Here is a 21,282-nt window from a genome sequence, read left to right on the forward strand (position 1 = left end):
GCAGATACGCCTTGTAACTCAGCAGGGTGTGCAGGGACTTGCCCATGTGACTGCAGACTCCATGTTGCTGTAATTTTCCACAGTAAGAACAAAGAGGTTCTTACACCTGGAAAAGACTATAAAAGGCTGATGCCTCATCTCCACCTTGTCTTCAGTCCTGCTTCTGACCTCTGGAGGGACTTTGCTACAAACGGAAGCTCTGATCAAAGGACTGAATGACCCAACCCAGCTGAGGATGTTCCAGAGACTAGATCTGAACCTGCAGTTTACTCCATCACTGCTTCAACCCAGAACCAAGAACTTTGCCATTACTGGATGTAATTGATTCCATTTAACCAATTCTAGCTCTCTTCTCTATCTTGTTCCTTTCATGAATAAACCTTGAGATTTTAGATTCTAAAGGACTGGCAACAGCATGATTTGTGGGTAAGATCTGATTTGTTTATTGACCTGGGTCTGGGGCTTGGTCCTTTGGGATCAGGAGAACTTTCTTCCTTTTACTGGGGTATTGGCACTGGTGGTGATACCTGGAAACTGGAGTGTCTAAGGGAATTGCTTGTGTAATTTGTGGTTAGCCAGTGTGGTGAAACCAAAGTCCTCTCTGTCTGGCAGGTTTGGTTTGCCTTAGGAGGTGGAAAAACCCCAGCCTTGCTTTAAGCGAGTTGTCCTGAATTGGCACTCTCAGTTGGGTCCATCAGAACCAGCATCATTACAGCCAGACTGGCACACATTTGTCCCCGCACATTCTTTAGCTGATGCCACAGCCAGCCATGTCCACACTGTAACTACTACCAGATACATGCCATAAGCTAAAGACACCTAGGAATCCACACAACAATCCAGAACCAGAGAGAAAGGCCCTTAAAAGAGACTGCTGCAGCTCCTGTAGTTCTGTTACCAGCTGATTTGAGGGCTGCACAGCAAGAGATCACTCATTCCTCCTAGCTGGGCCAGGCCTCAGTGCGCAAGACTCAAACTCTTGTGTTTCAGGTCACGGGGTGTATGTAACTGGTCCAACCTCCCCAAGCAGCATGTCTCTGCAAGATGCAGCAGCACCCTGGGTATATTCATCCTGCGTACGACCCTCGCGGGCCATGGTGTCCCACACTGTTATATAATACTCAGTCCCGGTGCCTAACACTCCTATGCAAAACACACTCATTTCTAGCCACCATTAATGACTCTTCTTGAAGCAGCTAGTCCTGGAACCCCAAGGGGAGAGGCAAGTCTTGATTTCGTTCTAACTGGAGCACAGGATCTGACCCAAGGGGTGAATATAGCTGGCCCACTTGGTAATAGCGACCATAATGTAATTAAATTTCACAAACTCTCCACAATAGCAATCAACTTAGACTCATAGACTCTAGGACTGGAAGGGACCTCGAGAGATCGAGTCCAGTCCCCTGCCCTCATGGCAGGACCAAATACTGTCTAGACCATCCCTAATAGACATTTATCTAACCTACTCTTAAATATCTCCAGAGATGGAGATTCCACAACTTCCCTAGGCAATCTGTTCCAGTGTTTAACTACCCTGACAGTTAGGAACTTTTTCCTAATGTCCAACCTAAATCTCCCTTGCTGCAGTTTAAGCCCATTACTTCTTGTTCTATCATTGGAGGCTAAGGTGAACAAGTTTTCTCCCTCCTCCTGATGACACCCTTTTAGATACCTGAAAACTGCTATCATGTCCCCTCTCAGTCTTCTCTTTTCCAAACTAAACAAACCCAATTCCTTCAGCCTTCCTTCATAGGTCATGTTCTCAAGACCTTTAATCATTCTTGTTGCTCTTCTCTGGACCCTCTCCAATTTCTCCACATCTTTCTTGAAATGCGGTGCCCAGAACTGGACACAATACTCCAGTTGAGGCCTAACCAGCGCAGAGTAAAGCGGAAGAATGACTTCTCGTGTCTTGTTTACAACACACCTGTTAATGCATCCCAGAATCATGTTTGCTTTTTTTGCAACAGTATCACACTGTTGACTCATATTAAGCTTGTGGTCCACTATGACCCCTAGATCTCTTTCTGCCATACTCCTTCCTGGACAGTCTCTTCCCATTCTGTATGTGTGAAACTGATTGTTCCTTCCTAAGTGGAGCACTTTGCATTTATCTTTATTGAACTTCATCCTGTTTACCTCAGACCATTTCTCCAACTTGTCCAGATCATTTTGAATTTTGACCCTGTCCTCCAAAGCAGTTTCAATCCCTCCCAGTTTGGTATCGTCCGCAAACTTAATAAGCATACTTTCTATGCCAACATCTAAATCGTTGATGAAGATATTGAACAGAACCGGTCCCAAAACAGACCCCTGCGGAACCCCACTTGTTATACCTTTCCAGCAGAATTGGGAGCCATTAACAACTACTCTCTGAGTACGGTTATCCAGCCAGTTATGCACCCACCTTATAGTAGCCCCATCTAAACTGTACTTTCCTAGCTTATCTATAAGAATATCATGCGAGACCGTATCAAATGCCTTACTAAAGTCTAGGTATATCACATCCACCGCTTCTCCCTTATCCACAAGGCTTGTTATCCTATCGAAGAACGCTATCAGATTAGTTTGACATGATTTGTTCTTTACAAATCCATGCTGGCTATTCCCTATCACCTTACCACCTTCCAAGTGTTTGCAGATGATTTCTTTGATTACCTGCTCCATTATCTTCCCTGGCACAGAAGTTAAACTAACTGGTCTGTAATTTCCTGGGTTGTTTTTATTTCCCTTTTTATAGATGGGCACTATATTTGCCCCCTTCCAGTCTTCTGGAATCTCCCCCGTCTCCCATGATTTCCCAAAGATAATAGCTAGAGGCTCAGATACCTCTTCCATTAACTCCTTGAGTATTCTAGGATGCATTTCATCAGGCCCTGGTGACTTGCAGGCATCTAACTTTTCTAAGTGATTTTTTACTTGCTCTTTCCTTATTTTCTCTTCTAAACCTACCCTCTTCCCGTAAGCATTCACTATACTAGACATTCCTTCAGACTTCTCAGTGAAGACCGAAACAAAGAAGTCATTAAGCATCTCTGCCATTTCCAAGTCTCCCGTTACTGTTTCCCCCTCCTCATTGAGCAGTGGGCCTACCCTGTCCTTAGTCTTCCTCTTGCTTCTAATGTATTGATAAAAAGTCTTCTTGTTTCCCTTTATTCCCATAGCTAGTTTGAGTTCATTTTGTGCCTTTGCTTGTCTAATCTTGCCTCTGCATTCCTGTGTTATTTGCCTATATTCATCCTTCGTGATCTGACCTAGTTTCCATTTTTTATCTGACGCTTTTTTATTTTGTAGGTCACGCATGATCTCAAGGGTAAGCCAAGGTGGTCTTTTGCCACATTTTCTATCTTTCCTAACCATCGGAATAACTTGCTTTTGGGCCCTTAATAGCGTCCCTTTGAAAAACTGCCAACTTTCCTCAGTTGTTTTTCCCCTCAGTCTTAATTCCCATGGGACCTTGCCTATCAGCTCTCTGAGCTTACCAAAATCCGCCTTCCTGAAATCCATTGTCTCTATTCTGCTGTACTCCCTTCTACCTTTCCTTAGAATTGCAAATTCTAAGATTTCATGATCACTTTCACCCAAGCTTCCTTCTACTTTCAAATTCTCAACAAGTTCCTCCCTATTGGTTAAAATCAAGTCTAGAACAGCTTCCCCCCAGTAGCTTTTTCAACTTTCTGAAATAAAAATTTGTCTGCAATGCAGTCCAGGAACTTACTGGGTAGTCTGTGCCCCGCGGTGTTATTTTTCCAACATATATCTGGATAGTTGAAGTCCCCCATCACCACCAAATCTTGGGCTTTGGATGATTTTGTTAGTTGTTTGAAAAAAGCCTCATCCACCTCTTCCGCCTGATTAGGTGGTCTGTAGTAGACACCCAGCACGACATCACCTGTGTTTTTTACCCCTTTTAGCCTAACCCAGAGACTCTCCACCCTTCCGTCTCCTATGTCCATCTCCACCTCAGTCCAAGTGTGTACATTTTTAATATATAAGGCAACACCTCCTCCCTTTTTCCCCTGTCTATCCTTCCTGAGTAAACTATACCCATCTACACCAACATTCCAGTCGTGTGTATTATCCCACCAAGTTTCAGTAATGCCAATAATGTCATAGTTGTATTTATTTATTAGCACTTCCAGTTCTTCCTGCTTATTACCCATACTTCTTGCATTTGTATAAAGGCATCTAAGATACTGGTTTGATCTTGCCTCCCAGCTTTGCCCTGACCCTCCTTCCTCTCTGCCATTATAGCCCGTGCTCCCTCCTGTTTCCAACCCATCTCCCAGGTCTTGTTCCCCACTTACCTGTGGGCTTTGCTCACCTGTCCCCGTTGAACCTAGTTTAAAGCCCTCCTTACTAACTATCATAAACAGATAGTTAAGGGTTAATGTCTCTTTTACCCGTAAAGGCTTAAGAAGCTCAGTAAACCTGGCTGACACCTGACCAGAAGACCAATAGGGAGACAAGATACTTTCAAATCTTGGTGGAGGGAAGTCTTTGTTTGTGCTTTTTGATTGTTCGCTCTTGGGACTGAGTGGGATGGGACATCAATCCAGGCTCTCCAAATCTTTCTAAATCCGTCTCTCACGTTTCAAATTTTTAAGTAATTAGCCAGGCAAGGCATGTTAGTCTTATGTTTGTTTTCTCAACTTGTAAATGTTCCTTTTTGCTGGAAGGATTTTTACCTCTGTTTGCTGTAACTTTGAACCTAAGGCTGGGCAGGGGGTCCCTCTGGTCTATAGGAATCTGATTACCCTGTAAAGCATTTTCCATCCTGATTTTACAGAGATAATTAAAAGAAAGATAGATAAAAATAAAAAGCTTTAAGAATCTGATTGATTGTTTTCCTTGTTTTAAGATCCAAGGGGATTGGGTCTGGACTCACCAGGGATTGATGGCGGGAAAGGAGAGGGGATGGTTAATTCCTCCTTGTTTTAAGACCCAAGGGGTTTGGATCTGTGTTCACCAGGGAATTGGTGAAGCCTCTCAAGGCAACCGAGGGAGGGGAAAATTTTGGGGGGACAGAAAGTGCCCCAGACACTGAAATTCTGGGTGGTGGCAGGGTTACCAGATCTAAGCTAGTAATTAAGCTTAGAAGTGTCCATGCAGGTCCCCCACATCTGTATCCTAAAGTTCAGAGTGGGGAAAAACCTTAACTTCAAAAAGGGGAACTACACAAAGATGAGGAGTACTTGTGGCACCTTAGAGACGCTGAAATAAATTTGTTAGTCTCTAAGGTGCCACAAGTACTCACATTCCTTTTGCGGATACAGACTAACACGGCTGCTACTCTAAAACAAAGATGAGGGTTGTTACAGGAAAACAAAAAGGAACAACCATAAGAATGAAATGCCTGCAAGCTGCATGGAAACGACTTAAAAACACCATAACAGGCTCAAACTAAATGTATACCCCAAATTTAAAACAACAAAAGAGGATCAAAAAAAATGCCACCATGGCTAAACAGAGCAGTTAGAGGCAAGAAGACTCCCTTTAACAAGTGGAAGTCAAATCCAACTGAGGAAAATAAAAGGGAACAAACTCTGCCACGTCAAGTGGAAAAGTACAAACACAAACACCGAAGGATCTCAGAAGCAGGAAGCCTGCCGAGCATCAAGGGGGCCACTGGCTAATGGAAGTGCTACAGGAGCACTCAAGGGAACGACCTGCAAACTGCAGGGGAGTGAGAGGCTGGCAGCCAACGTACCAGCGCATGCCAAGGCCCCGAGGCCTCACTGAACACTGACAAGTACATCGCTGGGAAACAGTCTGGTGGAGTCTGCGCGTGACTTTTAAATCCTGCTTCTGCTATTATGGCAGCGGATTCCCACGGGATCCCAGTCCTGCTGCAGGACTCTACACTAGTCCCAAGCGGGGCCCTACAGTCTGGCTCACGTATGTTAGTATTGTTAAAAATAGATATTTGAGTTACACAGATGTGCTTCTTCATGGAATGTTAATACTCGCATTGCGCAAATCCCATTTCCATCTGCATGCCAGGTGATGAGAACATTTAACTGTTGGCGCTGGAATATAAAAATGTTTGCTAAGACTGTCAATTCCCCCAGTCAGGGAAGAAGCATTACCAAGGAGTTTACTACCAGAGGCGTTCTCCTCTCCCCCCACAAAAAGGTGCACAGACACTAGACAAGCCATTGTGGACAGAGAACTTTGTTGATTGCTTCTCCCACACCACTGAGGAGGCAACCAGCACAAGCCCACATCCCGTCTTGAACACTGGGGGGAAGGGAATACAAATGTCTTAAGGAGAAATTGGTCACTTTAAGTTGTCTGGACTCTGAAGGGCAAAGATTTCTAAACATAAGCAAGAGATGCCCAACCTGTTTGGCTTGGCTTAGCCCTAAAGGACATAACAGCTTGCATATTATAGAAGCTTTTTCTACCTTTTGAACTTAAGATTCTACCTCATTTGTGTACGTTACCTGCTTTAACCTGGTAAATAACCCTCATTTCTTTTTCCTAGTTAATAAACCTTTAGTTTGTTACAGGATCGGCTGCAAGCGTTGTCTTTGGTTTGAGATCAGAGTACAAGCGACCAGGGGTCAGTGACTGGTCCTTTTGGCCTTGGAGTAACCTGTGAATACTGCTGAGATTTCTGGTGTAAAGGACCATCCCTCACCAAGCCAAGCTTGCCTGGGTGGCAAGACAGACCGGAATACGCATGGGGACTGTCTGTGGCTTACTATTAAGGCCGTGCTAGTGTCTGAGATGTTCACATTTGTTACTCGGTGCAATTTAAGCATACAACACAACCAGTTTGGGATCCATACCCTGTTTCCTGAGTCTGCCCTGAGGCTGGCACTCACGGTCGTAAGCCACACCAGACAGCGTGACAGACAGCATTATCCCTAGGATCTTCCTCTATCAGAGTATAGGGCAGGGGGTCAGCCTAAAGTTGACCCAAAAGGCAGCCGGAGGTATATGTTAAACAAAAGCAAGTTACAAGAACTTGTGTGCGAATTTCATGATCGCTGTGAGTCAATGCAACTCAAGCAGCAGACAATCCCTGGGAAGACAAAGTTCCAAGTAGGAACGCTGGTTAACCTCAGGGCAGATCCCAGCCTGAGCACATTTCTGTCTGACAGAAGTAACTCAGCCAAGGTTCACGCAGAAAAACGTTATCGCCATGCGGGGAGACTATGTGCTGGTGAGAAGTCAGACCTTCCAGAGGACACTGGAACTGCCTTTTTGCCACACTGCTGAACAGAAGTGGCCTCCTTGTCAGACCCTACTGGCTAGAGGAGTATAAATAGGTCTAAGATTCTCTTTACTGCCCTTTTAACCAGTCTGTGTTTAACTTACTTGACTTCTTGATTTGGTGCCCCAAACTTGTTCTTCTTACACTGCACCTGCCCGTGGTAGAGGCCCATCAACGCTTTGGATTCTGCAGTCATTGCAAGTTCACCGAATTTCTGAAGTGGGAAAGGAAGTCAGATGTTTTGGCCTCTGGAGTCAACAGTTCCAGCATTTTTAGCATGTACAACAGGACAAAAAAAAAAATAATATGCTAGCATTCCAGATCAGTGCAGACATTCTAGAGCCGTGCAAGCAGGTGGGGAATTGCCATCCATAGCGAGAGTACAGAATAGCCAAACCTCCAGAGGGGGAAAGGAGCAAGGGATTTCCTTTCTGGGTGCGGGGGAGATAGCTCAGTGGCTTGAGCACTGGCCTGCTAAAGCCAGGTTGTGAGTTCAATCCTTCAGGGGGCCATTTAGGGATCTGGGGCAAAAAAAATCTGTGTGGGGATTGGCCCTGCTTTGAGCAGAGGGTTGGACTAGATGACCTCCTGAGATCCCTTCCAACCCTGAGATTCTATGATTTCTGTGACTTCCTGAGAGCCATAGAACACTAGTGCCACCATGGTGACCCATCAAGTTCCAGTGGCCTCCCCCCACCAAGCAGAAGACTGCTCTTTCAATGATAGGATTTCCTGTAGTTAGCATTATCTATGGCTTCTGAAGAGCATGTGCTTCCTCCACCCCTTGGCACAATGTTCATAGATTATATAGCCAGAAGGAGCCACTGATCTTCTAATCTGGCCTTCCGCAGACCACAGAACTTCTCATTCTCCTCTTTTGTCTGACAGTGCCGTCTCTGTGATGAATGAGGGTGCCTGCTGGAAACTGAAAAAGAACAGGAGGACTTGTGGCACCTTAGAGACTAACAAATTTATCTGAGCATGCGCTTTCGTGGGCTACAGCCCACTTCATCGGATGCATAGACTGAAACATACAACAAGAAGATATTTATACATACAGAGGACATGAAAAGGTGGTGCCACAAGTACTCCTGCTCTTTCTGCGGATACAGACTAACATGGCTGCTACTCTGAAACCTGCTGGAAACCTGATTTCAGTCTGTTTCCTGTCCTGCTTTATTTCTCCATCCCATGTCTTGAGTTATTGGTTTCTTCTCAATTCGTTGTTCTTCCTCCATTCTCTGCACACCGCTCAGAGATGGGACATCTGCTTGTGGCTCACGTATGCTCTGGCTGGGTAGCAGAGTGCCAGGAGAGCAGTCCACAGGCTTCTGCCTGAGCTACTCCTGTGGCCAGCTGCATTAGGAGCTGCTCTGCCACCAGGGGAAGGTATATGCTCATCGAATGGCAGGCTCAGGCTCATACACCTTCCTGCTCCCTGTGGTTCCCAAAGTAACTGGAGGATCATCTTGGGAAGCACCACAATAAGGATCCTACTCTCTTCATGCACTTGAAGCAACAATTCACAGCCCTTTGTAAACCAGTTTCTACTCTTATCGAGCAGACACATGCTGCTCTCAAATCAGTGGTTTGGAGAAGCTGAGCCAGCTCCCCAGGCTTTGGTCGGAATAACCTCTCAGGCTTTGCTATTTAACAAAACAAGGAAGCAGGAGGACAAGAAATACCAGTCTGGTTAAACAGCAAAGCTCCTGGTGTTACCCAAGCTGGAATCCAGCTCCAGGGAAATCACAGTCCACACTACAGGAGGCAATGTGTAAAATTCACTGTGAAGGGCAAAAAGCCAGACACAAAAACAAAACAAAAATCTTTAAGCATATTGGAAACAGGAAGCCAGGAAGAGAGAATCTGCAAGTCTACCTACTCCTAGGGGGCAAGGAGGAGTAATCAAATAGAAAACTATTGCTGGTAAGCAGAGTGATTTCTCATACCACTCTTCAGAGGGGGCTGGGCAATCTACCCTGGACTGCTCTTTCAGTTAAGGAGCTTTCAGATCAAAGCAGAAGAAGAGTTTGTTCCAGCACCACCTCACAGTTAGGAGGCCTGTGTCATCAGAACAGATAGGAGATACCTACAAGTGCTGCAGAAATAGAAACCTTCCGAAACAGCTACTGCGTCAAGACTGGAGGGTCAAAGGTGGCACAGGGCTCCTGGGAGCTAGGATGTGAGCCCTACTTCAACCTGGGTACCTGGTACTGAAGTGATTACAAAAAACACCCCCAGGTTAACAGCATATGGGACTAGCCAGTACGACTTCTATAAAGGAAACCTGGGCCTCACTAATCTAGTAAGATTTGTTGAGCATGTCCACAAAACAGAACGGAATAATTTGGACTTTCAAAGAGACTTTGACAGAGTCCCTCCTAAGGAAACCAAGTGGCCATGGGAAGGCGCACGGTGAAGTTCTGACTCAGACTGAAAACTCGCTGAGACAGAAAGAGTAAAAGTGGCCAGCTTTCAATATGGCAAAAGGTTAACAATGGGATGCCCCAAGGGTCTGTACTAGGGCAGATGTTAAATATTCATGACCTGGAAAATGGGATGAACAGTGAGGTGGAAAAATGTGCAGATGACAAAGTAAGTAGGTTAGTCAAGACTAAAGAATGAAGGACGCACCCAACCTAGGTGAACGGACAACATGGCAGAGGAAATTCAGCAATGACAGGATACAAGGTCGTGGAGGTTGGACGGAATCATTTGAACTGCTCATTCACTTTATTCAGTTCTAAATTACCTGGGACTATTCAGGAAAAAGACCTGGGCATCACTGTGGACAACCCTAGAAAAACCACCTGCCCAGTGCAAAGCAGCGAACAAAAAAGGAAAGCGTGTTAGGATGTAGAAGGAAAGGAACAGAATATAATGAAATGATAAAGCCATTATATAAGTGAGTGCTATCCCATCGCCCAGAACCCTGTGCTTCGTTCAGGTTAGCCTGTTACAAAACACGGGAACAGAAATAGAGGGATCTGAGACAGGCGGGGAAAGACTTCCACATGAGACTAGGATTCGAATGGTTTCGACACGCCAGAGGAAAAACAAACTGTGCCGAGCAGATACTGTAAATCAGCACGGCCATGTATCTCATACAACAAGAATGAGGGGACAGTCAGTGACAGTGAAAGAACAATGTTAAAAGATCAAAGAAAATACTTCACACGATACACAAACCACCTGTGGCACCCACAGCCACGTGGCAGAGGCCAAAAGGGCACTAAACAGGGTTAGACATTTGTATCAGCGAAGAAGCCTAAGGGAGGTTAGCCCTAACCATTGATGGGGACTAGGAAGAAGCTTCTTTATGGGCAAGTTATTCTATAAGTGGCCACTAGGGGGATTCTTGCAATCTTCTTTGAGGCATCTGGTACTGGCCACTGTCAGATACTGGACAAGACAGACCGCTGCCCTGATCTGGTATGGCAGTTCCTGTGTTTCATGCCCCCACTTCTGTCTCTGGCTGTGATCTCACTATGAACACCTGCCTACTCTGCTAGAAGACCACAGCCATTATGACCCAGAAATAGGGGGCACCTTAGCCAGACTTGTGAATATTTGACTACATTCTCTCATTGGTTTAAAATGTGAACATGTGCGCGGAGATGGAAGATACAGACCCAATTCCACACAGAGCAGCAGCATAGGGTCACAGGATGGGTGCCCAACACTACCCCCTCCTGGGCTGTCCCTTTAAGCATTCCCTTGTGCAAAGCTGAAAGCAAGTTTGAGGTAAATATGCATCTTAAGGATAAAACAAGAGTTCCACAGTATGTTCACCTGGGATTCAGCGAGATAGCCGGCTTCACTCCCCTGCTCCAGGCCAGTCTTTACAACCTACATGCAGAAGAGAGGCAGTGAAAATGGGACATTTCATACATTATGTTCTCTTTTGGGGCCAATACATTTAGCACCAGGAAAAGCCCTTCCTGGCCAGTTCTGTTCATGAGATTCTCTTTCAGCTCTTGTGCATCTGTTCCATGTTCTTCCAAGCGAGCTCCAGCAACATACTGATAGAGTCGCTATCAAGGGGGGGGCATTCAAATTGCCATCAGTCTAATCTGTGCACCGAGCTCCTAGAACCCGGAATTACTTCAGTAGGGCTGTGCCCAACACGGGGGCTAGGCTAACTGGCACTCATTAGCCAGCAGGAGCAGCTTGAAGTGGCTCCCAGGAAGAGGTCTCTGCTACAAAACGTTTTAAAATAAGAGGACATTGAAAGCAGTTTTCAGATGCACCTAAGTGACTTAGGAGCATAAATTTAATCAGTCCAAAGGGCTCCAGATGCCTAAATCACTTTGGCATTTGAGATTTTTACCGTGTGTGCTTGGTCTTGTACAAACACACTTACTATCAATGCTCCAAAGGATTAATAATCACATTATCTAGCTAGAGATGGGGTGAGAATGGTGCAAGAGCTGCAGTTGAAAGTTTCATGGAGGAAGTGTATTCTCTCTTATCTATCCTCCTTCCCTTTACTGTGGTTCTGGTGTCCCTCACAATCAGAATATTGGCACAATCATATTTGAACGGGGATGTGTTTCCTTTTGGAAACACTTGTGAATTCCACTGAATCTGATGCACAAGCTGCTCTGGTCACTAACTGGATAGACCTCTGATTAGCCCCTTAGCCGAATCCTCACAGCAATTTCTGGCCTGATTAAGCACAAGGGGAAGACCAATCTCCCTCTGCATAGGGCAATTATTTGTATTATCCTAGCCTCCAGGATCCCCAGTCATGAACCAGGACCCTGTTATGCAAGGTGCTGCCCCAGAGAGCTCACCGATCTCACCCAGATGCAATGTTTGTGTCATGCGCCTCAGGTGGGGGGTTACCTCAATGATTTTCAGGGGAGCAGGGTAGAGTCCTTTTGTCTGCTTCTGCACCCTTTTCTCCACTGTTTTGTAGATCTGCTGCCTCACAAAGGGAACAGACAGGGCATAGTCTGTCAGTTCTGCAAGAGGACACAAGGCAACACTTGGGCATATGACAGATCACCGAAGTCCAGCCATGACATGGACACTAGCTAGTCAGCTACAGTGACCAGTGTGGAAGCGGCAGCTCCAACTCGCTAACTTTCTATGGAAGAAGACGAGAGGTGCTCACCTTAAACCCCATTATTAGATACGGCTAGCACAGATCGGATTGGAGGGTCGGCCACTTAGACAGCTGAACTTTCTTACCATCCATTCCAGGGTGATAAATTCCACAGAGAGCCAAAGGCTGCTCCTATGAAATCAATGGCAAGAACTCCAATTGACTTCAGGGGAGCAGGACTTCATAGCGAGATTTAGCGGCTTCCTCAAACTCCATTAAATAAGGGTTATAACCATGACCCACTTGTGGAAGTGCTTTTCTGAAGGGGGATCGCAGCTACATTGAGTGCACAAGCTTGGATGCAAAGCATGGCACTTACTGGCTAGCCAGTGTGTATTGTGGGCAGCTACTGCAGAAGTTCAGCCAATGCCCCTTGGTCCTAACTCCCTACTCCCATCCTGGGCCCTTCCACACAGCTCCGCCAATAATCCACCTTCTTTCTGAAGTGCAGCACGCTTTGCTCCTGAGCGGAGACCAGCAATCCTGCCAGTTCATGGGGCTGTCAGAGTATGGCTATTGTTGGTTAAAACTAGGCCAATTTAATTCATGAGGGAGTTCTTGAGGATTTTGAAACCATGTCTCTAGAGGCAGAAGTGAATTAACCCACTAATATGCCTTTAAGTTAAGCTTTGTTGCCTGCATCCCACGCACTTACTCTGGACCAGCCCCTTTTCCCTTTTGGGGGACACTGTCTTATTGGCTAGTCCTCTGGCAAAGTCAATCGCTACCTCCTCCATGTACTCAATTGTTCGTTCTTCTGGACTTTTGGTGCCTGGTCCTGGGAACACAGAAAGGATGAGTCAGAGAGGGGGAATGCAGCCTGCAGGATTACATGATGGGGAGGTATTTTGTTAGAAACAGCTCTCCCTGGAAAGATGAGACCATAGTGGACACATGTCTGCTGATCTCTACAGCTCCACCCCACCCCACAGAACTATTTTATCAGAGAAATCAAGTACCAAAGAGTTGAGTAAACAGCTTTTAAGGAAGGCACAAAGCTGTAATTTAGCTTCAATATTATGGCATTTTCTGAGTAACACTAGTGCAGGTGGGCTCATGACCTTACAGGACTAGGCAGTGAGTATATTATCCATTGCTGGATGCAGTGTTATAGCTGGATTGGCCCCAGGATACTGGGGACACAAGGTGGGTGAGGTCATATATTTTGTTGGACCTTCAAGCTCTACAGAGCTCTTCAGGTCTGGGAAAGGTATCCAGAGCGTTACAGCTAAATATGAGGTGGAACAGACTGTTTAGCATAAGTAGTTAACAGATTGTACCATGGATGTCATCTCCCTAGACACCAACATCCCTCACAGCGACAGCACTGACGACTGCCTCAAAAAGCTACAAGGCAATAGACGACACAGATCTCCACCCCAAACATTTTCAACTCATCTGTTTCATCCTCACCTATCATAACTTTACATTCAACAACAAAACACTTTGTCCAAACCCTGGGAAAAGCCCTGGGAACCAGGATGGCTCCTCAATATGTCCACCTCTGCATGGGCCACCTTGAGGAAGAATATCTGGAAAAAAATGCATCACAAAAGCGATGATGTACCTGATATGATATCAATGTATTTTCCATCATCTGGACAGATCACCTAGCCCCTCTCATAGAAATCTATCACTTCAACCACCACCACCCATCCATCAAACTCTCTAGAACACACTCACACCAGCATCAACTTCCTAGACACCATGATCAGCTTCAGCAGTGGAACCCTACAGACAACCATATACAAGAAACCCAGGGATCACCAAACTTATCTTCACTGATCCTGTAGCCACCCCAGACATACCAAGAAATCTGTTACCTACAGCCAGGCACTGAGATACCACAGAATATGCTTCAAGGCACAAGTCTGGGATATGCATCTTAACAAGCTGGTGGATAGAAAGCTAGATTGTCAGGCTCAGCGGGTAGTGATCAATGGCTCCGTGTCTAGTTGGCAGCTGGTATCAAGCAGAGTCTCCCGGGGTCAGTCCTCGGGCTGGTTTTGTTCGACATCTTCATTAATGATCTGGAGGATGGCATGGACTGTACCCTCAGCAAGTTTGCAGATGACACTAAACTGGAAGGAGTGGTAGATACACTGGAGGGTAGGGATAGGATACAAAGGCACCTAGACAAATCAGAGGATTGGGCCAAAAGAAACCTCATAAAGTTCAACAAGGACAAGTGCAGAGTCCTGCACTTAGGATGGAAGAATCCCATGCACTGCTACAGACTAAGGACCAAATGACTGGGCAGCAGTTCTGCAGAAAAGGAGCTAGGGGTTACAGTGGACAAGAAGCTGGATATGAGTCAGTGTGCCCTTGTTGCCAAGAAGGCTAACGGCATTTTGGGCTGTATAAGTAGGGGCACTGCCAGCAGATCGAGGGATGTGATCATTCCCCTCTATTCGACATTGGTGAGGCCTCATCTGCAGTACTGTGTCCAGTTTTGGGCCTCACACTACAAGAAGGATGTGGAAAAATTGGAAAGTCCAGCAGAGGGCAACAAAAATGATCAGGGGGCTGGAGCACATGACTTATGAGGAGAGGCTGAGGGAACTGGGATTGTTTAGTCTGCAGAAGAGTAGCATGAGGGGGGATTTGATAGCTGCTTTCAACTACCTGAAAGGGGGTTCCAAAAAGGATGGATCTAGACTGTTCTCAGTGGTAGCAGATGACAGAACAAGGAGCAATGGTCTCCAGTTGCAGTGAGGGAGGTTTAGGTTGGATATTAGGAAAAAATTTTCACTAGGAGGGTGGTGAAGCACTGGAATAGGCTCCCTAGGGAGGTGGTGGAGTCTCCTTCCACAGAGGTTTTTAAGGGCAGGCTTGACAAAACCCTGGCTGGGATGATTTACTTGGGAATTGGTCCTGCTTTGAGCAGGGGGCTGGACTAGATGACCTCCTGAGGTCCCTTCCAACCCTGATATTTGATGATTCTGTAAGCTCAAAACCACCTTCAAACAAGGACACTCCATCCAAGAAGCAGACTGTATCATGGAATAGGCCACCCAGATACCCTGAGAGAACCTGCTTCAATATGGAAAAAAACAACCTTCTGACCATCTCTCCCATGACAACATTGGAACCCATACAGGGTATCATTAAATTATTACAACTCAGACTCGATGGGGACCACATCCTGAAAGAAATCTATCCCAAACCCACTCTTAAAAAAACCCCTAAACCTCTCCAAGCTCACCATCAGAAGCAAGCTCTCCACAGACCAGGGCATCCCAGCTCAAAGTAGCACAAGACCCTACTATAATAGATGCCAAACTTGTAGGCATATCTGCACCATTATAATGATCAATACTCACACCCAACACAGCTTTCAGGATCCATGGGTCTTACCCAGGCTGTCACAACAACATGTGACATACCTCATTCAGTGTACTAAATGTCCAACAGCAGCTATGCGGGTGAAACCAGACAGTCACTATGCTCTTGAATGAATTCAGACAAAACACAAAGACAAACACACTTCATCATCCAGGGGAGAACACTTCTTACAAAGCGATCACTCCACATCTGACTGCTCAGGCCTCATCCTCAAAGGAAACCTGCACAACACTTTCAAAAGATGAGCCTGGGAGTTTAAATTCAAAACTTTGCTAGATACTGAAAATCATGGATTTAGGCCAGGTCTACACTACAGAGCTATGTTGGTATAACCATGTCGCTCGACGTGTGAAAAATCCACACACCTGAGCAACAGTTATGTCGACATTAACCTCCCATGTAGACAGCATTATGTCAATGCGACAGCTTCTCTTGTTGACATAGCTATCATGTCTTGTGGAGGTGGATTTACTACGCTGGCAGGAGCAGCTCTCTCCCGTCAGTGTCGGAGCATCTTCACTTAAGCATTACCGTGGCGCAGCTGCATTGATGCAGCTGTGCCAATGCAGCATTTTGAGTGTAGACTTGCCCTTAAAGACAGTGGGTTCATGGCTTATCACATCAATCTGTAACCCGCTATTTATCCTGTGACTGCAGGGCATTCACTGCCCACTTCACCTTCAATAGTCCATTTCAATGGGGGTTAACTACTTATGCCAAACAATCTGTCCCATCCTCTTCTATCTTGCATTTAACTGTGACATTCGGAGGGTTTGTCCACACTGCGAATGCTACAGTGGCCCTACTGTAGTGCTTCCCTTGGCGTCGGTAGCGTTCGTGCTGGAGAGGGTCTCCGGTTGGCACAGGTAATCCACCACCCTGAGAGGCAGTAGCTAGGTCAGTGGAAGAGTTCTTCCCTTGCTCTAGCACGGTCAACACTGGGGATTAGGTTGGCTTAACTATGTTGCTCAGGGGTGTGGATTTTTCACACCTGAGTGACGTAGTTCAGCTGATGTAAGTTACCAGTGTAGACCAGCCCTGAAGAGCTCAGTGTGGGCTTGGAGGCTTCTCTCTCACCAACAGAAGTTGGCCCAATTGGAGACATTACATCACCCCCCCTTGTCCCCTCAAAATTCACGGCACTTTCAAGACAAGCCAAGCTGATCTGGAGGAATAGCAAGGGAATATTTGCTCCTTTTTAAAGCGCAGCACTGGGTAAGCGACCACACAGGGTTTATATCAAACTTACGTACACCCTGGGGCACTTGTAAATGTCAATTTACTGAATCAGAAGAAAGCTGATAGTGTTAAGCCAGAGAAGACCATGAGATGCGAGATACAGAAGCAAGGGGTCTTATCCAGTGCACCACTGGAAGACAGCATTTTCAGTTGAGAGTTTAAGAGGCCTACGCACTCCCTTCACCAGGTGCGGCCCAAGGAAATAAGCACAATAATTTACATATGGCAGGACCAGCAGCTAAGCCCTGTTTTCAGATGCTTAAAGCTTTCTTGAGTTTTCACCTTTCAGGCTAAAGTTTCCCCTCTCCAATAAGCCACCGGCCAATAAAAGTCTCTCAGTGCAGGAACAGCAGAGATCAACAGATTTAGCACTTCAGACCCTGACTGCAGCTTGCAAGGCATCTTCTCCTTCTAACTGAAAGTGAATAGGCAATTTTGAGTGCCCAGAGCTCTGGGGTTCTCCTGTCACTGGAGAAACAGCAGATCACCTAGCATTATGCAAGCACAGATACTGCCCTGAGGTCCAGGCCTTGGGATATCCATTACCTTTAATAAGAACAGCTATACTGGGTCAGGCCAAAGGGCCATCTAGCCCAGTATCCCGTCTTCCAACAGTGGCTAATGCCAGGTACCCCAGAGGGAACGAACAGAACAGGAAACCATCAAGTGATCCATCCCTTATCGCCGATTCCCAGCTCCTGGCAAACAGAGGCTAGGGACACCATTCCTGCCCATTCCGGCTAGTAGCCATTGATGGACCTATCCTCCATGAACTTATCTAGTTCTTTTTTGAATCCTGTTATAGTCGTGGTCTTCACAACATCCTCTGGCAAAGAGTTCTACAGGTTGACTCTGCATTGTGTGAAGAAATACTGCCTTATGTTGGTTTTAAACCTGCTGCCTATTAATCTCATTTGGTGACCCCCTAGTTCTTATGTTATGAGGAGTAAATAACACTTCCTTAGTTACTTTCTGCACACTAGTCTTTATAGATTTTATCTATCTATCATATCCCCCTTAGCTGTCTCTTTTCCAAGCTGAAAAGTCCCAATTTTATTACTCTCTCCTCATATGGAAGCTGTTCCATACCCTAATCATTTTTGTTGCCCTTTTCTGAACATTTCTAATACATCTTTTTTGAGATGGGGCAACCACATCTGCATGCAGTATTCAAGATGTGGGCATACCATGGATTTATCACTTGATGTGCTCAATTAGTAAGACGTGATCAGTGAAGAACGCAGGATCTTATCCAAATTTACCTGCTCACAAAAAGGGCAACATATCCACCGTGAATTCTAACCTTGGCCAATTCATTTAGCTTATGTAAAACAACAACAACAACATATGTTCCCCACTCTGAATACACTGCACTGCAATTCCTGTTCCCTCCCCAAAAGCTGAGACTCTGGAAACCAGCGCCCAGCCCAGATGATAAACTCTACATCCCATTAGATGAATGACAGCATCAAGGACTTCTCTACCCATTTAATCAAATTGGAGGAATTAATCCAAAGGGCAAAAGATTAGCCTCCTAAGTAGCTTTAAGACAATTCTCGAGTCTTAGCCTCTGACCTAGTGGATCAATCAATTGATCAACCAGCCCCATCCTCTTTGCTCTGTCAGCACGGATGTTCTTCCCAGTCAGCATCATGTCAAAGGCAGCAGGAAGTCCCACCTGGAAGGCAGACAGACAAGAGGGTGTCAGACCTGGAGAGAGCCATGTGAAGGAAAGGGACTGCTCATCCTCTTCACTTACCATCTTTGGCAGCCTCTGAGTGCCCCCTGCACCCGGCAGTAGCCCCAGTAACACCTCGGGTGTGCCCAACACTGTCTTCTTGTCCTTTGTAGCTACTCTGTATTGACAGGAGATGGCAACCTTGCACAGGAGACAAATATATCCAATAGAATAGCTCACACTTCCAGAACATCTCACTGGCAAAAATGCAAGAGCCATCAATACACCCCAGGGACACCCTCTATGCAAGCAGAACTGCCTGGGACTCCCTCATTGTCTCCTCCAGCTCTGAGGATGGACATTGGGTCCTATGTGGTCACACAAATCCTTCCTATGCCCCAGCCAGGGTCCTTTAAAAATCACCTGGTTCTTACTGGCTAATCTCATCAAGTGCTGTCAGAGGATAATCTTATTTACAGATTAACCCTGTGGCTCTGAAGATGGCATTTACCCCCACGCTGATACCAAGCCCAAACCCTTCACTAGATCAGTGAGGTCTAGACAGCACAGAGACAGGCCAAGGGACACAACACACAGGCCCTGAGATTTCATTCCCAGCAACAACAATCTTGCATTTAAACAATGCCTTTCATCCAGAGGCCCCAGAGGAGCCCTGCAGTTTACAACCTTCAGGCTAACCACTTACTGCCTACCACCCTCCTCAACTAGATCCTCTCACCCTATCCCCACTAGGGGCGCGCAGTAGCTATTTGACAGTGCGTAACACTAAACCGTTCAGACTAGGCTGTAACACAGTACCCATCTGAAATGACAAGGGAACTGTAGATAGGATGGGGACAGTTACTCAAGGTGGGATTTGGCCCGGAGACCCATTTTACACCCCCTACTCTGACAAGTGGTCAGGACCTGAACTCTGGGGCTCATCTGAAAAACAGCAACTGCAGTAACATGTCCTGTAGCACAGTGCGACAGTATCGGTTCAACACCAGGTCAAAACACCATCTGCCAAGTCACCAATGTCTTATGGCAGCTCTGGTGTTTTCCCTGCAGGCCTCCCATCCAAATACTGGCCTGGTCCATTCCTGCACTTAGATCAGATTGTCTCACAAGCTAAGCAGGATGACTATGCCAAAGACCTCAAATGCAACCAAACTAGGTCATTTACCATAAACAGAATTCAGCAGGTTTGCTGGCTGCCATGAGGCTTGAAATCCCATTTCTATCCTCTGAGGAATGCAGCTGAATTCTCCCAAGTATCCCAGAGACCTCTGCAGCCTCATGCCAGATTGACAGCAGCATCTGCCCTGCAATTCCCTACAGTACCTCTAGTCCTCCTCCCAGGCAGGAGCCACTGATGGCAGCAACTATGGGCTTTGGAGATTTTTCAAGTTTCTCAAACATCTTCTGTCCTTCCTGAGAAAGCTGCGTCACTTCCTGAACAGTCTTGCAGGATTCGATCATACTGCAGCAGGGTAGAAAGACTGATCAGATTTGCATAGCAGTGCCGAGAAAGCGTCAGTAAAGCAGGGAGTGCTTCAGGCACGGTTTCCTACTCCCCACAGCTCTATTAAGAGATATGCAGGATCAGCATAACCCCCTAGCCCTAGACTGCCAAGTGTCACGGAGTGTGGGGGAGATAAGGCCCTGCACCCCTGGCTCCCTGCGATTCACCATGACTCTCAACCAGCCAGTTAACACAGAAGGTTTATTTGGACAACAGGAACACAGTCCAAGACAGGTCTTGCCAGTACAGACAACAGTTAGGTCTATCTGGGGGCCCCAGGGAGGCCACAGCCCTGTTGGGAAGCCCAAGCCCCGTCGGGGCTCCCCTCTCCATTTCCCAGCCAGCTCCAAACTGAAACTCCCTCCAGCCTCTCAATCAGCCTCCTCCCGGCTCCTCCCCCAGCCTGTGTCCTTTGTCCAGTTTCCGGGGCAGAGGTGTTACCCGGCCTCCAACCCCCCTCCTGGGTTCTCATGTTGCACGCTCAGATATCCTCCCTCATGGAGAGTCTCCCATCCCCAATGCAGACAGTCCCAGCAAAACTCCCCTGCAACCTTCCCAGGTCAATACTCCCCACTCAGCATTCAAAGAACACCTCAAGAACATTCCCACTTCGTCACACCAAGCAATGCAGGAAGTCTGCTAAGATTGGTGGGCTGAATCACTGCATTAGAGAGTGTCTGCAGATCAAATCCAGGGGAGAAAGAGCTCAAGGCAAAGGTTTTGCGACCACTTCCCTCTTTGGGAGGGTGGAGGAGAGCAGGATAATTTGTAAACAGCTCTCTGATCTCACACACTCAGCCAGTTAGAAATGGTCAGTCAATTAGTATAATTTGAAATAGGCACTGCTGCCAGCAAGGGCCAGTAGAGCAGGATCTTCATGTTGAGACCAAAGGAAGCCTTTGAATTCAACCTGTCCTTGTTCAAAAAATTAAATACTCGCTCTGGCCGGCGCTGCTGTCTCCTCTCCACAGCACATTGTATATAGAGTCTCTTTCCTTTCCAGGGGTGGACAAGGAAGTCAGTGAGTTGCTGAAGAGCACAGAGATTACAGCTGCCCCCTGGCCAAGTAGCTGCTATTTCCAGAGAACCCACAATATGAAATCTTGGGTATGGAAAGAAGTCTCCCAAGTTACCCTGAAGTCTAGATGAGCTAACAACTGGGC

At 46.4% G+C, this 21,282-nt stretch overlaps 1 protein-coding gene across 2 annotated transcripts in view; it reads right to left on the reverse strand.

The window, feature by feature from the left end:
* The window catches only part of HADHA (hydroxyacyl-CoA dehydrogenase trifunctional multienzyme complex subunit alpha), a 45,450-nt gene that overhangs the window by 15,245 nt on the left and 8,923 nt on the right, over positions 1–21,282 (reverse strand). For both annotated transcript variants that reach the window (XM_030555080.1, XM_030555081.1), the window contains 7 exons: positions 19,939–20,077; positions 18,676–18,795; positions 18,492–18,594; positions 12,988–13,110; positions 12,071–12,189; positions 11,015–11,071; positions 7,327–7,436 (listed from right to left, as the gene is read on the reverse strand). In XM_030555080.1, the coding sequence (XP_030410940.1) occupies positions 7,327–7,436; positions 11,015–11,071; positions 12,071–12,189; positions 12,988–13,110; positions 18,492–18,594; positions 18,676–18,795; positions 19,939–20,077 (771 nt within the window). The remainder of the gene's footprint in view (positions 1–7,326; positions 7,437–11,014; positions 11,072–12,070; positions 12,190–12,987; positions 13,111–18,491; positions 18,595–18,675; positions 18,796–19,938; positions 20,078–21,282) is intronic.

This window comes from Gopherus evgoodei, chromosome 3 (genome assembly GCF_007399415.2).
Source record: "Gopherus evgoodei ecotype Sinaloan lineage chromosome 3, rGopEvg1_v1.p, whole genome shotgun sequence".
NCBI classification, from domain to species: Eukaryota; Metazoa; Chordata; order Testudines; family Testudinidae; genus Gopherus; species Gopherus evgoodei.